At 43.0% G+C, this 18,474-nt stretch overlaps 1 protein-coding gene across 2 annotated transcripts in view; it reads right to left on the reverse strand.

Annotated features, from left to right (window-relative positions):
* The window catches only part of HOMER2 (homer scaffold protein 2), a 47,750-nt gene that overhangs the window by 14,548 nt on the left and 14,728 nt on the right, over positions 1-18,474 (reverse strand). For both annotated transcript variants that reach the window (XM_015872917.2, XM_015872916.2), the window contains exon 2: positions 13,922-14,078. In XM_015872917.2, the coding sequence (XP_015728403.1) occupies positions 13,922-14,078 (157 nt within the window). The remainder of the gene's footprint in view (positions 1-13,921; positions 14,079-18,474) is intronic.

An 18,474-nucleotide genomic window follows, 5' to 3' on the forward strand; every position in this document is an offset into this window, starting at 1 on the left:
AGTTCATTATCCAAAAACTGAACTTTGTTTTCAAGATACATCGTTATATGAACCTAGAGACTCCTTTTGAAAACGAATTCATGAGCAAGAGTCTTCCTGCTAGCAGAACAGGAGCTTTCTTTAGTAACGTGTACCATCATTTCCAATATGCAAATTATGGAGTAATTAAGCCAAATCCGTGGGACAGCTTAATTAACATGATCAGGAAGTATCCTGGCAACATCATTTGCTAGGTATTCCAAGCAGATTTTTTCCTAAGCTATCATTTACATTTAGCAAAAAGCGCGAATTAAATTCACCAGAGAAAGAACATTCCTTGTCTCCATCCCCTCCCTAACTTCTGCCCTCTGTGTGCATGCTTCTATTTTCCTTCTTAGAAACTGCACATCTTTGGTGGCTCCCCATACTCTGTGCTATGACCTCCCAACAAGTCTACAATTCCCTGCTGTGTGCACAGGACCGACTCTGGCACACAATGATTCGACCCATAGCAAGCTCAAAAGCAGGATGAAATCATTGCTGCTGGAAGCTTCTCACCCAAAGGATGAAAGCAGGGCAGAGCCAGGTGGCTGGTACTCATAAATTCTGTTTTACTTTTTAAATAGGAAGAATCAGGATGAGAAGGGGGAAGAGGTGATTCTTTCTTCAGACAGCGCTGGCTGACATACGCTGTGTAGAAATGAACTGTTGGAGATGAGACATGGTTTAGTATGGCTCTCTCATAGAGATGGAAGGAAAGCTGTCCAGATGCGCTGTGCTCCAGCTGTGTCACATAGCAGAAAGGTGGCCAATATAAAAACCTCAGTTCAATTCCAGTGATTTAAATTAAAAGAAAACCAAAGACTTAAAAGATTTTATGCATGGTTTTGACAATTCAAAGGGAGGATGACAGTAGGAGGATAGGATGCTACAATGAGTCACAAGAAAGCGGGGGAGATCTATGGCCAAACGAGAAATCAGGATGTTTTCCATAAACATTAAAGGAAGTGCTGAACGTATATCCCACATCAGACAGGTGAGCTACTTAAACATACCTGTCATACTGAGTTATTTTAGAAACTCTGAAACAACCATAAGTTTCAGGGGACAAAAGGCATTATTCCAGCCCTACTGTGCCTATCAAATTAGACATCTCTGGGTGAAAAACTAATAAAATGACCCTTCTCATTGAAAGGCGAGACCTTCCTTCACGGGAAGCCAACAATGAGAGTAATAAAAATCCCTAAAATAAACATCTAGAAAATACAAATATAAAAAAACACAACAAAGAGAACTTTTAGACCCCAGCCCAACATCAAAGATGTGATAAGAGGAATAATGAAGACTACAAACTATAACATAAGGCAATGTATTGAGCAATGAGATGAAGTACGTTAGCTTAGCACCTTAGAGGTTAATTTCCTCTACAGCCTGTGCAGAATCCATGGGAAGGTTGTGGTGATCACATACCTTCACAGAACTGTCAGTTCATCTGCTAAATTTATGAAAAGCTGTAATTAGTGAAACTGCTTGGAAGCCAGCTTCAGCTTTCTGTTGTTTGGTTGTGTTTTTTTTTAAGCCCTCCTCTGTCAGTCAGATGCCCCAGACACCACAGACAAGTGAGAACCTGAGGAAAAGCTGGGGAAGCAACTCAGAGCTACATGGAAACAGTCAGGAGAAGGGGAACACAACTCAGCGCCGTGAGGTAGCCATGATCAACACTATTTTCACCAAGAATCCAAAACACAACACCATACAGGCCTCTATAAAGAAAATAAACTATCCCAGCCAAACCCACAGCGCTGTGGGAAGACTTCCCATAATCCATTACTGAAGTCCTATAAGAAGAATCCACTCATCATTCAAATGGGCTCTTATGAAGCAGCTTTGCATTGGCCCTCATTCCTATAATGCTTATGATGGAATTCTGACATCAAAACCCCAGATAAATGCAGGGACTCTCATCCAGGGTAATGTTTTCATAGACAAACGGCTCTAATGAACTGCCATCAGTCCCTGAAGCGGTTAACGTGTTCTCCCTGCAGACAAAGGCAAAGAGGAGCATAATGTAATAAGCACCTTACAGAATAATAAACTCATTCATCACGCTGGTGAAGTTGTCTACATGTGGTTAAAAAAAATCTGCCTTGGCTCTCATCTTGATGCCAGCACATCAGATGGCAAACACTCCTGCTATGTCCGTACAAGCCAAACAAAATCTCAGGCTAATTTCACTTCCTCTGGGAGAAAAACAATCCTGACAGATCTAAATTTTTATTTAAAGACGACACTGAATAATTTTTACAGTACAAGGTGGTGTTCCGTCAACCAGAAATGATTTGAGACATTTAGGAACATATTCATCAGATAAAAGTAAGCAAATAAGCTGGTGCAGGGCAGAGCCCTCTCAGGCTGAAAACACACCCACCCCACTGCCTTCCCATGGAGAGAAGTTGCCAAATAAAACAAGCAGAAAGGTCACAAGATAACCTGGGTAGAAGAAAAAACTGTATTGGCTGCTGAAATTGCCCATGATATATGAGTGGTGTATGTACGTGCAACCACCTTTTACCATGGAGAATGCTTAGTGCATTTAAAGGGTCCTTCCCAAACTTCCCATTATCACCAAATCACACTGATGTATTTCCTGAAAGGCATTTTCTTGAGTCAAGGTGAGGCAAACACACGCACAGGAACCCACGCAGAACAGAACTAGAGCAGCCAGGGGCTACCAGCAGCTTCAGATATCCTTGGTATCATGCTAGGTTTCAAGAGGCAGCAGCATAGATAGAAGCAGGTTCAGCCCCAGGAGGAGAGAGCCAATGGCTGTGAGCATCTGACAGAGCCACCAACACATTGCCCTGAGCAGCACCAGGACATTTCCTTGACTGGGACACCCACCAGCGGATGCCAACCCACAGAACCAGCTCCGGCAAACACCTCTCTAACTGGGAACAGACCAAAGTAAGAGCTGTGGGATTGCTAGACTAGCCAATTTGTAAGTTCTAGAACCACATTAAATCAAATCAGAAATGGGACAGATTTAATCTCATCCTTTATTCTGGGACCAAAATCCCAGTTCACCAGATTGGGAAATTCCAGAGTAATTCTTCTTTAAATTCACATCACCTGCTGTTCTGAAGCAACTTCACCTCCAGAAAAGCCCTAAGGCTCAAGGGCATAGTATCTTCTCATTAAGAAATCACTACATTAAAACCTCCCCATTTCATTTTCACACCTCTCAATATGTGCTTTCCAGTTTGCAGCCCTTGTGAAATTTAATTTCCTCAACCCACCAGGCTGCTAATCTTCAGTAAAGATGTATCTCAGTCTAAAAACAGAATTGATGAGGGCAGGGAGCTGCCAGTCCTTGGGCTGCAGCTATCACAGGCTCAGCGGGTTCTTCCAGCTCATCAAGCCAATGTGAATCAGAAGTACTCATGACCCCAGACATGAACACCAAGGGAAAGGGATGGGTTTGCAGAGAAATTCTTCCTCTATTTCACATGTTCAGCAACTCCCTCATTGAATTTATCCACCTACATTGCCATGATTTGCACTTATCTTCACTATCTACCATCCTTTGCTGAGGGCTAGACTGAAATGTAATGTCTTTTCACCAATAAATCAATGGTCCAAGAAAGCAGAAACTGTATATTACATGAGTGAAATGACATCGTGAGGAAGGTGCTAACCTTGGCATGGGGCTTAGAGTTCTTCACCTCCTTCTAAAGAAAACAAAAACACTACTGTAACCTGGAGCCTAAATCACCATGTTCACACTGAATTGCAGAAACAAACCACCCACCTGTGACCCCATAATATCAGATCATCTCTGCTCCGGCCTACAAAGACAGCACACACCTGCATACCGATGCCATTAGCCATGACAGAACTAGCAAAAGTTAAAAAGGGAACTCCCTCCTGAGCCTACCTTCCAAATGGGATCAAGAGTAGCACAAAGACACACTCACAACAAGAAACTGGGATGAAAAAAAGAACAGCTCTTGACCAAAACAGTGAACTTGTAACGTAGGAGAATTAATAATAGCTGTCTAACAAATCAGGGCCAATAGAAATCTTTCTCCCCGTTCTTTGAGAGCACCATAAACATGCCAAAAAGAACAATGAATGTCTCCATTCTGCCTTTCTTCCTGCTCTGTTCCATCACTTGTGTGCAATGGGGAACTGTAGCAATGGGCAGGGGATAGCTGCAAGGTCTGCCAGGTAACTGACTGTGACTGCTATCCAGACGCACATTTCAGAAGCATCTGTAACATGCAGTGCTAAGAAAGCAAGCATGGAAGGGGACTTGCATCGATCACAGCCCTCACACACTGCCACTGAGGGCTCTGTGGGATTAAGGGCCATTTCTGCAGTTGCACTTCTCTCTCTTTTCCCTACAGATCCACTCTGCAACCCCAAGACTGTGTGTTTTTAACCCCATAAAGCAGCAAATCCAAAGCCATGAATGACATATATGTAGAAGTAGCTCTTGGCCTCCTGTATAAGCAAATATGTAAAAAATGTCCTCCCCCCTAAGTAAAAAGACTAATAACTGTTTTTCCTCTACTAAACTATTTCTGTTGTAAAGTCCTCATTGTGAACCTGTCTAAATGCGATGAAAGTGGGTTCACAGTGATGTGAATTCTATTAAGTAAACCTCCTGCTACACCTACTTCATTGTTCTCTTTTTCTTTCTGAAGTAATTAACATCTCCACAGAGTTGGTTTCCCACCTCCTCCACCAAGCCTAAATCTCTACAGTCTCCTATTTTTGCTTTGACATCTGATGAGAATTTCTTTTCCTTTTCAGCACAGCACACACATCCACCCACCACCCTGCTCAGCTCCAGCAGCTGCTTCTTGAAGCAAAGCTACAGCACTGCTTTCCAGCCCCTCCCCTCTGCTCTCTCCAGCCCCTCTGGAACAAATTGTCACCCAGGAATTTCATGCAACATTTCATAAAAGATACAACCTGATAAGCCTGTGTGTTATTTCCAGATGAGAAATAACATTTCTAAATTTCTAGAGATTAAGAATTCAGGAAAGACATTTCTTCCTGGTGGCTACAAATTGGGTGAGCAAGAAGGCTGCATTACTTACAGTTAGATACAGCCAAAAATACATAGCTGTCTCACATTTGTGCTTTGAGGGATTTCATATAAAGCATGTGTTATTTGCATAATTGAATCCCTACATGAAGCATTAAAGCACACCTCTGTCTGCACCCTTGAAGCTATACCATAGCCTCATTTCCTTTTCTTCAGCTTGAAGGCCCTGTGCAGAGCTCAGACAGGATTTATCCCAGGATCCCAAATTGTTCCACCATGTACACATCATGAAAACACCATCAGAAGGTAGGTATAGTTAAAGATGCAGAAACTGAATGAGCCAAACAAAGAAAAGATGATCAACGCTGCTTTTAAAGACAAGGCTGAGATGATGTCTGAGAGGTAGAAGCCAACAGCCTGGAGCAGGGCTGCAAGACGTGAGCAATATGACACAGGTAGGATGACAAGACCGTGGCCATCCTTAAAGACTCTTCTGTTCTGAATAGCAGCCTACACACCCCAGGGAGCATTTGGCAGTAAGAGAGAGAGGCTTACCACTGCCTCTCTGAAATCTGGAAATAACTGCCTTCTGGAATGAGGAACAACCAAGAAGGATAGGTATGTTACTCTTGGCAGATGGCAGAACCTGCCTGGCATCTTCTGAAGCACCCCGACAAGGTCAGTTAAAAGACAACACAACAGGTGCAATCTGGTCCTGCAACACTCAGAAGCAATATTCTAACCTAAGTGAAGATATGAAGTAGCTGTGGGAAAACATAAAATAACAACCCTCCTGCATCCTCAAAGATGCCTGATGGCTTATTTTGCTGTTAGAGAATAGAGGCAGGTGGAGGTTAGAGAATCCAAAGAGAATCAGCTTTGTAAATTACCTACTATTTTGTAGTTGACAGTCTTTTATAAAACTACTCTTGGTTTTCCCTCCAACAACTACAGTGCCACTAAACGCAACTCTGCAATGCAGAATCAAGGAAGAAAAGTGTTGGGGTTTTGTTTGTTTTCAATAAAACAAGGAAAATATTGCACTGGTTTATGCTCCATGCTCAAAATTTTAAGAGCACACAAGTGCAGTGTAGTTTATTTATAAATTCCATCTGGCATTACTTGATTAGTATGTCTGATACATTAACTCTAATGGAGGTTTCCAGGTACTAGATACCTCTGGAACTACAGCAAGAAGAAGGGAACAAATAATGGATACAGCAGCTGTTTCAAGGGAAAAGCATTCCTCAGAGCTCCATAAAGCACAGCTTAGAGAAATGATTCGTTACTTTTGGCAGCTGCACTTAAAAACAACAACAACACAACAAGAGGGACTAAAAAATTCCAAATCAGTCAACTAACTGCTAAGCAGAGCCATGTTCATTGTGATTCCTGATAGATGTGCAGCACTTCTGCAACAAATCAAAGTACTTCTGGGATGAAGCTGGGGAAAACCTGAGTAGATAAAACAGGTGTTCAGCTCATCCCTGGGCACAGGGTTCCTCAACACTCTCAGTAAATTATTTGGAAGAAAAAGCACACTGCAAAGCCTGTACCCAACCTGAGCAACATTGTGCTCCCTGAGCTTTGGTGGGCAAGCATGAAAGCTTTTGGCATGTAAAAATATACCTACTCTAAGAGTCTTGCTCTGCTTAACTAATGAGACCAGAAAGACAAGAGAAAGCATCTGCAAAATTTTCCATGTGCCTGTGATGATGATACTAAAAACCTTCATTTTATCTTATCAACTAATTACAATTATGGATCATTTCCCCTTCAGACTTTTTTTTTTTTTTTTTTTTTAATGGATTCTTCAAAAGCTCTATTAAGATCAAGGACCATGACCTGAAACAGCTTTACCAAGAAACTTTACAGAAAGGCTATAAAGAGGGAAAACCCATCCAAGGAGGAAGGTTCCATATTTGCTTCTGCAACCAGAAATACTCCAGCAAGTATTTCCCTTCCCCTTCCCCCCCCCATAAATTGCATTTATGAATAGGTTTCTGCAGCACAGGTTCAGTTGAGTGGTCTCACCATGGAACTGGTGGCACACACACGTGCACTGTACCTGCCAGGCAGGATCAAACAGCAGCAGGTGTGCTTCCTATTCTTTCGTCAAAGATTCAGATGCTGGCACTTTGTTTTCTGCTCTCCTGAGCTCACTAACTGGCTTCTGAAAGACTTCCTTTCAGAAACAATCCAGAGCAGAGGATTTTTTTCACATTTCAAGTGTAATAACTTGGAAAGAGATTAATATAGAAACACTTAGGTGATGCGAGCTGTACAGCTTTACCCAAATCCCATCCTCAGCAGATGCTCGGGACTTCTGGCTGATGCAGTCTCAAGGGACCCACCACATTTCCTGGTATTTACTTTGCTCCATTTCCCAGCATTTGACAAGCTCTCTTTCACTTGCAGCCCCGGGTCTTGTTTGCACAAACATTTTTAATGTTTCCCTCCATTCCCAGCTCATCTCCACTGCTATCAGCAACTCTGAAATAACTGCTGCAGTTATGCAGTTCTTCCCTCTGAACGCTCAGGGCCCCACTTGCACAAGGGTACCCCACGTTACCTGCTCTACCACCTCAACCAGGACCAGCAATGGCTGGAAACTTCTGCAGACACAACTCCAGGCTACATAACATCTTCTCCCAATTATTAGTCTGCATCTCCCCTCTGCCTGAATTTCTGAATACATGATGTCACCTTGAGCAAATAAAGGATGATGCATGCAGGCAGTCCCACGCTTGGCTGGCAGCTCTGCGTCTCCTTTATGCTGCTTTTCCTCACCACCAAACTTCAAAGAAAGTATTCTCAAGTTATTTTAATGTCTAGAGAGAAACAAAACTGTAAGTATTACCACAAACGCAGATAACATGAATATTTAAAGATCATTGGGGACTGTCATTTTCCCTTAATTTCATTCAGTTATTTTAAAACTTCTTTGACAAGAGTATGAAGCCCTGGATTCTGCAGCAGAAGGATCCACTGCACACCTCAGTACACTGGCTACGTGCAAATATTTGTCTTTAAAAGGTGTATTTTGTTTTCTATTTGCATCTGTCCAGCTTTAGCTGCCAGCTTACTGCCTGGTGGATTATCAGAGGCATTTTCCTTGTGTCACCCCAAAAGTCACACTTCTCCATGCCACTCCACAGGCTGAATGAGTTGAATGAGTACAGGAGTTGCATCTCCTGTATGGTGGAAAGATTCTCTTAAACAAAGAGTCCCTCATGGAGCCCTTCAGAGTGACACCACAAATCTAGAAGCCGTGCTCACCCCAACTCTGCTACATTTTTAAATGGAATTAGGAAACAGAAATTAAAACCAACATGAAAAAAGTATTAGTTTCACTGAATGAGAAACCACGGCTTGGTGAGCCCAGTGAGTTATGACCCAGGGCAGGACAGATGTTGCCCTACTCCTAATCTGCTCATCACACATAACCAAGGAGAGCATCACCACAAACAAAGCAGCTGCCTCTCAGAGAGCAGCCCCATCCAGCCTCATTACTTACAGCAACAAGCCCAAAAGGGGCAGCAAGAAGCAGTCAGAGACCCTTCTAGCATCAATTCCACTTTTTGCAGCACCATTGGTGCTAGAACCTGCCTGGTAGATGAGCACCCACCTCCAACTTCTACTTCAAAGTCTGAAGTGGGAGAAGCCCCACTGCAGCTGCCTTACCAAGCAGTAAATTAAATGGCATCAAATCATTCTTAAGGTTCTAATATGGATTTGCAGAAGTTTAACATATACACACAGGCTGGCAGTTAGTCTGTCTCAGTGGAAAAGTACTTGTCTACATTACGTTTTCCACATTTAAAGATTATAAAGCCACAACTAATGTTTTTACTCACTAGTCATCAGGCTAGCATAAAAACAGTGAGATGTTTGTTATACATATAAACAAAATAAGCACACTGGAAAACAGGATTGTGCATTAAAATTATATTTTATGCTGTGTTTTCATATTTCAAAAGATGCTTTTTTGATGTGGGGGGTTAATTAGTTCCATTTGTTGGAATTACCCTGTTATGGCTCCAGTATAATCTCCAGTGCTAATAATCATGTTGAAGTTGGTTCCAATAGTTCATGAAATTCTTAACATACCATGATAGGGGTAAAGAGAAGATGAAAGCCATCACATATGCTCATTTTTCTGTATTACAGCAGAGGGCTCATTCAGTAACAGAGATCTATTGGCATAGGAAGGTTTCTGTCTCACTTGGACCTTGAGAGCTCAAGGCCTGTCCATCTCTCTGTTGCCTTTCCTTTGGAGCTGGGATACTTTGGGGGCTCATTACACACTAGTGCGTGTCATATACCACCATTTCATGAAAGGGCTTTTTCTTGTTGGCTTTCAGTAACAGAAGCATAAGTAACACTAAGCTCGTGCCCCTCCATTTATGGTGGGCAGTCCCCCTGGGACAACCAGAGAAGAACCCTGGAAGAAATGGGATGAAGGGCATGAAGAACCCAACAGGAAAAGTCTTGGGGGAAAAAAAAAAATAAATAAAGGAATCTCCATCTCAGTTACTCTGCAGTGAAAAAAAAGTCTTGTGAAGCTGGAATAAGTATTTTCTGCTAAATTAACCAGATGTTACCAGCAGGGTCTCTCTGGGAACGGCAGTGCTGCTGCCAGCAGAGCGACACGCAAGGAGAGGAGCATCAGGCACAGGGCAGCCCGCCCGGCCCTAGGCAGCACACAGCACAGCTCAAAGGCAGTCACAGAGCTTAAACTAGGGCAGGTCAAATGGGAAATAAAGGAACCTCCGTCTCATTGACAAAACACATATTTGCTCACCCACACCTTTGAAAAATCACTGCGTTTTATTAAGGATCTCTCTACACCCATTGAAAGAAGAAAAGACAACACTTCAGTTTCTAAGGTCACTTTCATTGTTCTTTTCCTTCCCATTATCTTTTCTACCCAAGGCTGTGAAACATCCTCCTATCATTTCACTATGAAATTATGACAACCATTACCTGCTTACAGCAGAGAAATGCTGTGGGGCCACTCTCGCCCTGCCACAGAGGAGCACATCCGTTCTGAATGCGACAAGAGGAGGTGCCATGTTTGTTCTGATCTCTCTCCATCACAAGTCACAACCATGAGGCCTTGGAGGCACAGTTAAAAGCCATCACAGCAGTGCAGAGCTGTTGCAATGCACACAATGCTAGAAGCCTTTGTTCAATTCAGTTCCAAGTAGTATTTAAATTACTTGGTAGGTTTTTTCCTGAGCAAAAGTTGATATTGGTTTAAAATTACGTCAGTGAAAGAAAAACCACACAAAGGAACATGCCAGATGAAGGAATTTCATCTCTGATACCTCACCCCGCAATTGCTTTTCCTGTAAAGGGAAGCTCCTCTAATCTAAGAGTCACCTTTTGGCAAAGTACCCTGGAGTATTTTTAACAACTATGACTTAAAATAATTTCATTGCCATGGGCAAAGAAAATAATTTGTTTTGAATCTCCGAGTACAGAACGGGTGGAACTCAGAATTGCCTATAAATGTGCAGAAGATGCCCTGCCTCCACTCATGGGAACAGAAAAAACATTGTTGTGAAGAGGTGGGTAGCAATTAGGGCTGGAACAGGAACTGAGAAAGCCAGAAATATACCAAATATTAGCAGATTTACGCATCATTCATTCCTACTGCCCCAAATATCTGCTGCCAAATGCCACCGGGGCTCTGATTCTGCCCCCCAAATCACACCATACCTTCCTGGTGCAAGGCACTCAGACAGACCTTTATGTCTAAAAACGACTCTTGCGTTACATTAGCTTTCAATTTTATTTTATTTTTTTCCTAATCACCTGATTAAAGATCCCACAAACAATTTCACACTGTCATCTGAGGTGCCTCTCACTGCACCAGTTTACTTGCCTCCAGCGGTCTCAAAATGCCCCCTACAGAGTTTATGGCTGGTTATTAACTTTTAAGACAGCTTTATGTTCATTTTTAACAACTTATTTCTCTAAAGATGAAAAGGACGCTCTCACAATCACAGGTTTTGTAGGCATGTAACATCAGAGCATTTGAAATTGAGGACAACAGTTTGCTTCTGAGGTCCAACAAGGATTATATTTCTTTCTCTAATTCTGTATTGAAACAAGTTCCATATCCTCTCCCTCACTTGGATAATACATATTTCCAATTTAAAACAGGTGAAAACAAACCCACCAATAGGGGCACTACCATGCATTATTCCAACAGATGCTGGAAGATACCAGTCTGAGCAATTTGCATGCTTTCCAACCTCCTTTCTGCCTCTCAATTGCAGCATAATGTAGGTCATTTTTAATGAGGAACCTTGCATGCGGCTTCCCCCACACACTACACAGCAACCAGACACTTCTGAGTTCACGTTTTCCCTGCATCATTGCTGTATTTTGTCCTTTTTCAACAGGTTTGGCTCTTGCCCACAAAGCTGTGGACTTTCATACAACCAAGTCTCTTGGCTGCCTCATTAACCCCGTATTGGTGTGTGCTCTTGCATTTTACTGTACCATTTCCTTCAGCATTCATTATGCTGCAGTTTAAACAGCCTCTGGTGAGAAACTTCTTAAAACATGATGATGAAACTGTTTTCTAGACAACATACAAGTCAATTATAATGCAATTAAAAGATAGGCTAATCTTTTGTTTGGCAATAGTATCTCAGTATCTCATTGAGTGCAAGCGTTTATGGTATCTGAAATCTTTTGCTATAAATTGTTTTCTACTGTCCACAGCGCCTGTTTTTGTATAGAAGATGTAGGAATTTTAAAGCCTATTCTCTTCCATGCTTGGAAATAGAGAGAAATTGAAGTGGTTTTGCACTGGGCATGGCCTGTCAGGCTGGCAGTGCTTCTGAGGGGCACTTAGCCTGCTCTGGGCTGGCTCTGCAGCCTGCCTTGCATTCTGCACAGCAGCACGGCCAGCAGGCTTCAGCAGCCCCATGCTGTTCTGCATTCTGGATTTAAATGACATTTCCCTGCAAGTCAGTGCAATCACATGTTTGTCTAAAACTGCCAGAACAGGCACTTTGCATCCAAGGATGGTGAGCTGTTAGAGATACGTGTCTTTCATCCCCACCTTCCTTCTAGGCCCAATCACTTCTTTCCCTTGAGCTTCAGTTTTCTGTCATTAAAAGAGGGATAATTTTGCCTGCAGCGATGCTAATCTACCTGATACTTGCCAACACACGAAGACTATTCTAATAAGTGACATGTAAGCAGGACAGAGCCAACCAATGCTGCCTTTACTCTTCCTCAAGGACCTACTGGGCTTCACTTTGGGCGAGGAAAGTAGGTCACAATGCTAAGCAGTAGTTGTGTGAGGGAGAAGAGGGACTTTTATCATTAGCTGGGTACAACCACCCTTCTTTTTCCACATCAGCACTCTTAAATGGACAGGCTGGGAAATGGGACTCTCCAGAGGAAGCATGCAGGCAGCGTTTCTTCTCAACCTGCTCCTTAATCAGCATGGGTTCGATACAAGAGGAATAATTCATGCGATGAGCAATTGATCCTTGCTTGGGAAGCCCCAGGGGAAAGTTTGCCCTATTCTAGGGCATGCTCAAACAGGGAGCCGTTTCCTTTCGGATAGTGCCTTTTGGATAGATGAAGGGGTTCTGACACCCATGCAGCTTGCAGCCCTGGGCAGGATGCTCCAGCTGCAGGCACATGGCTTCCCCCTGACATGCACAGTAATTACTGGCTTTTCATTAATTGCTCATAACGCATGTGTGCACACCCACAAACCACACAGGCCATGGGATGTGGCACCAGCCCAGCTGCTGGAGACTGGAGGTGAGCACACCAGCACGAACAGAGTTACAATGGCCATGCATTAGTGCTCTACCAATGTCAATGAACATCACCATCAATTTAAACAGGTGCTTTGGCTGATTTATAAGCCACTATACAACCAAATACAACACAGAGGGTGTTTGGAAAAACAAATATTTTAAATAAGACTGACAAATATAAACAGATTATTAAGGGATGATTTCTAAGGTAGCTCTCCCAGGATGGTAATATTTCAACACCCTCATCTGAGCAGGAACGTGGGTAAACAGGCTGTAAATCTGTCGTCTTATTCTATGTTTTGCACTTCTGCAAAAAAATAGCCAATGATTTTTGTGCAAGATTGGAATGTTTTAACTTACAATTCTGTAGACTGTTAGGGAAATGCAGTCACCTCACAAGTTAATCTGGGGGGGCCAGATTGGAAAAAGAAGGCACTAAAGGTATTACAGCAGTTGTCTGAGGAACATCCTCAATTCAAGTGATGCGGATTCTTGCAGAAAATACTACAAGAACACTGTTTGGGGATGTAAAACAAACTCAGGTGAAAAAAAAAAGAGCCTGTGTGTGGGGAAAACAACTTCATGCCTAATTTGTCACTCAACGCTGATGAACTCCAGTAGAAAAGCTGTAGAAAATTAAGTGCTAACCTGTAAACATTTCAACCATGCAAAATGGAATATGTACTTGGCATTTAAATCAAAAGCCCCAGTCTGCACACATCCGTCTCCTTAAAAAGAATGGTTTTTTCACCAAAGAGATCTCAGTGTTATCTACCTTGCACAGGAGGTGGGTTTAAGCACTGTGCTACAGACTCAGTGTTGGCAGTTGAAGCCCTTGGCACGTTAAGACCATGAAGTCAAACTAATTGGAGATAAAATCCTGTCTAGGTCAATTCATTTGGGAAAAATCACTTTTAAGTCGCTGTCTTTTCAGTTGTCACTACGAGTGTCCACAATGGATTACATATCGAAAAAGCAAGTATTTATCAACTTATGTGTTTAATGCAGCTCATCTACATATACTGCCAGCCAGGGCTGACAGTCACAAAGCTCTCCACACAGCAAACACACCAGGATACCATCAGCCTCCTACCTTGGCTCCATCCACACTGATAATCCGATAGCTGTTTCTCGTGCTGTCATAGAAGTAGGAAACAGTTACAGCCTGCTTGCTTGCAGGGACCCAGTTCTTCTTCGTGCTGGGATCAATTTGGAAGACATGGGCTCTGGTGGTGAAGATGGGCTGTTCTCTGGAATAGGGAGGGACAGGAGAAATGGATGTATGAGTCTGCGGAAGATGAAATGTCCTAGAAGCCCAGACATGACCAGGCAGTACAAAGCTAACTTTTCTTCCTTGTGTTATGATGACTTTGTAAACCAAATTTCCCTCAAAACACCTATCTCCAGGAAGGGATGCTCATGTGCGCTCACTCTTTCCCCATCCACGTGTTCTGTACCAAAAGCACCAACAAACCCCACACAGCTGGCTCTCCTGCTCACTGCTGTGAGCCTGTCTGGGGCCAGAGTTGCTCTGCAGAGGTGCTAACGATGCTAGCAAAGCAAAGGCACAGTATAATTACTGAAATATTAAAGTTCCTGTCATTAAAGCTGCACTACTCCGTGGGCAGCTAATCAGCATGAGAAGTGAGGGGGGAAAGAATGAGGTCCCAGGCCCCATGCTGCCTGCCAGCACAGGTGACTGCACCCAGTGAGGTGTAGCCTCCCTCTTCCCATCCTTATGCACCATGAGGAACGACTCACGCCCAGTGTTTCTGCCCTAAATACAGACAGCCCAAACCCCACACGATAGCAGAGAAAATGCAGGGCTGGAAGGACAAGGCACGATACACATCAAGGCTTCTAGTGCATAATTAAGACCACTTACAGACAGCAATACTGAATTAATTTCAAGTCATACCTTTGAGCCAAGTTTAGAAGTGAACTGCAAATCAAGACATGCTGTTTATACATATAAAATACCTATGTATATTGATGCTTTTTGTTCCTAAAAGCTACAGCATGTAAAGGTATATATTAAGTGCACTATTCGATATAGTCTCGGTACATACAAAATGTTTTATCATTGATAGTTGAGCTTGACAGAATTCTGACAGCATTCAAAAACAACTGGACTACAATAGAGTCCACCATTGTTAACTCCCTAAAATATTTACCTCATCCACACTCAAAGCAAATGAAGGCAGGTATGTGAAAGGCCAGAGAAATCTCTCCGCACTTTACTCTTTCCCACCCATACAAATAAATCTTGTCAATTATTCTCAGTCCTATCATTTTGGAACTATGTTTTTAACCATTATTCTCAGCTGCTTTTAAATCCACCTCTTTCTAAAACACAAAATCTTCAGGTACTGCATGTAGGAGCAGCACAAAACAACATGCACATTCTCGACCATTACACTTGAATTAAAATTGAGGGGAGTAGCTCACCAGCACCCCACAGATGAAGCAATCTAACTGCAGAGCCAGCTGAGGAAGGCGGGTGTGATCTTGCAAAGCCCCACAAAGCCCCAGAAGGAAGAAAATGAAATGATTTTTTTTTTCCTTGCAAGAGACATTTAAAGTTTTACCTTTTCCAGGGGCTGCCAAGCATGTTTCTGGATAGACAGTGTGCCAAACTGTGTGAAATACTTCAGCAAAATCAATTTAAATTGCAGAAGGAACTGCTACATTACAACTGCGGAGGAACATCATTTACTGCACCTCTTCCTCACTAGCCACAATGGGAATCTGCCTCCCATTTCCAACGCTACCATCACTGATGCCCCTGTCTGGGAGGAAAGCAGGGCAGAGCTCTGCAACACTTAAAATACTTCCATCACACATTACATGGGATTAGCAGTATAATGCCCTTGGAGGCCATGGGTCTGTTTGCAATAAGGAATGCAGGGAAGGGAGGTTTCCCCCAAGCGACTTATTCCTTTATTCTAAAAATATACACGTTCCCTGAGTGGAGCATAATTTAGAACTTACCCTTCTACTTTGCTGAATATTTTTAGCAGATTCTATTGTTCTTACTGATAGTAATATGACCTATATATCGCAGCCTGAACTTTAAGGAGTTTCAGGCTTTTCCTTCATAAAAACCCAACCCACAAGCAACTTTATAAACACATTTCTGTTAAGTCACCTTAACAGTACCAGTACCACTGCTAAAATTATGCTTGGCCTCACTGCAGCAGCAACCATACAAAGTAAATGTGGAGATATCCAACAGCTACAATGCTAACTTGACACTCGTTTGGTGCACGAGCCCCTGGAACTTGGTGGCAATGGGAACATCAAGGCCAGGAGCAGCGGCTCCACCAGGCAGCTGAGATAAGAGACAGAGAGAATTTATGAATGTTTAAAATTCTCATGAATTTTAAACAAAATTGTTAATGGCTGATTAAACACATTTCTCTTTAAGGAGAAAAAAAAAAAAAAAAGCAACTTAAAAAAAATCAACTTGACATTAACATCCACCGTTTAGAGAAAAGCAGCCTGAAATCCAGCAAATGGAGGCCTAAATTACAGCCGATGATTTCTGTTTAATAATGCAGATTAAAATAGAGAAGGAGCTTTGATAAAGTGTATTATTAAAGGTGGCCAGCATGTTTTATAAACACAATTACAACTTTCAAACCATGGTTTTATCTATTGTAGTTGATTTTTAACATCCGTCTCTGTGCCACGTGAGACAAATTTCATGTAAAAAGCAATACTTCCCCATTATCTAAGAAATATGCTGCTAATCTTTTCATAGGCATTACAAAATCAAAAGAACTAAAGCTCTAAAGCTCAGTAGCTGCAGCCACAGCAGTGCAAGGTGCAGTGCTCCTTTACAGTTGATACACAATCATGCATATTATGTATGTGTCTTTAAAACGCATCTGGTGCAGGATGCACATGCCTCCAGTCCGCGCAGTAGAGCAGTTTTTGGAATGTGATGCTTCCTGCTACAGGCCACCTTCTGCACATGCTGAGATTTACACTGCCTGACAGCTGCGACAGATCTGCAGTGATGTGCTCTAACAAGCATTAGATGAGGGGCTTTCGAGAAGGAAAAGGAGTAGGTATGGACATAAGATCCTACACTGTGAAATACATACTCTGCATCACTGCAACATGATGCAAAAGCACGCATTTGCTAAATGCAGCACGATAAGCACTGTGCCAACAGCAATTTGGATCAAGCACCACTATTATTGCCTTTATGACAGTGTAATAAAATGAACTAATCTCTTATATATGCATATATTTACACAGAGCGTAATTTGGAGTGCCACGTGTGTTTATTAATGATAATGTAAAAATAACATTGCTGAAACAAAGAGTTTGGTTCTCCACAGTCCCCACCCAGGCCCTGTGGGACCAGGACAGCACCAGCTCCCAAAGCCACCAGGAAATGCTGGTGCTCCAGCTTCTTAAAAATGGACAGTATGGATGAGGAGTCTGGAGGGCAAGGTGCACCAGGAGCTGCTGAGGGCACTTGGTTTGGTCAGCTCAGACAAGAGGATTCATGGTAGCCTACAGCTCCCCAGAAGGGAATAACACTGAGCAGCGTCAGGTGAGTTTCGGGTTAAGAATTAGGACAAGATTCTTCTCTGAGAAGGCGGGCCTGTTTTCACGCCTCCACAAGACTCAGTTGTCCAAATCTAACCAGAGCTGCCCATGCAAAATCAGCTGGGATTTTCAGAACACACTGTCACCATCAGGTAGCACAGCATGGAGCAGAGCAGAGGCAAAAGCTAAGTGTGGATGTTTTGCAGATGTGATGGCAGCAAACCAGCATTACAAAAGCAGGCAGCTCTCTACCCTCCCAAATTGGCATGTGCTAATTAATTCAGGTCAGTCAAATTTCATCAGACGCAACACGGAAGGCTGGGCGCTGGCTGCCAGCACACATAGCCATCAGGAGCAGAGAGCCTGCCTAGACTTGCAAGACCGCAAAATCGGTATCACGGAGCAGGCAGGTGGTAATGGCTCCATTTTACATCTGAGGAAGCAGCCATAAAGAACGAGATGGCATCCTGGGATAACAGAGCCAGTAGCAAGCCTGGAAATAAAATTAATTCGCCTCATTTCCCATCTGCAGCTTCACTACTGCTAACATCACAGGGCAGTTTGATAGCAGATCTCCCACTATGGGAAATCTTTTGATCACATGACTGGAAAAACCTCACTCAACAGATGAATATTCACTGCTCACCAGAAGCAACTATTGTAAAAATTAGCAATCTTGGCAGACTGAGGGATGCTGACAGAGGTTTCAACTCCTGCACAAACCACATCTGCATGGTACTCTGCAATAGGAAGTGCTCCTGTACCTGGTCAGCTCCTGTGGGTCCTGAAATGGGAGCAGGTCTTCTCACACAGCTATTGCCACAGCGAAAATTACTTGGAAGGATGGAGAAGCAACCCTGAGCAAAACACGGCAGGCAGAGAAAGGGAAGAGAGGATATCTGGTGTGTGCAGTGGATAGGAGACCAGGGCCAGAGAGACAGGTGGGATGAACAGGGCACAGCTACACCCAGGCTTTTCTCTGCCATTAGTGCCCTGCTGCAGCAGTGCTAACTGAGGGGGAGGTCATGCAACTTGTTCAATTGGCCACTGGCATAATTCTTCAGTGCTCACTTTGTACTGGTT

Source organism: Coturnix japonica, chromosome 10 (genome assembly GCF_001577835.2).
Source record: "Coturnix japonica isolate 7356 chromosome 10, Coturnix japonica 2.1, whole genome shotgun sequence".
Taxonomy (NCBI): domain Eukaryota; kingdom Metazoa; phylum Chordata; class Aves; order Galliformes; family Phasianidae; genus Coturnix; species Coturnix japonica.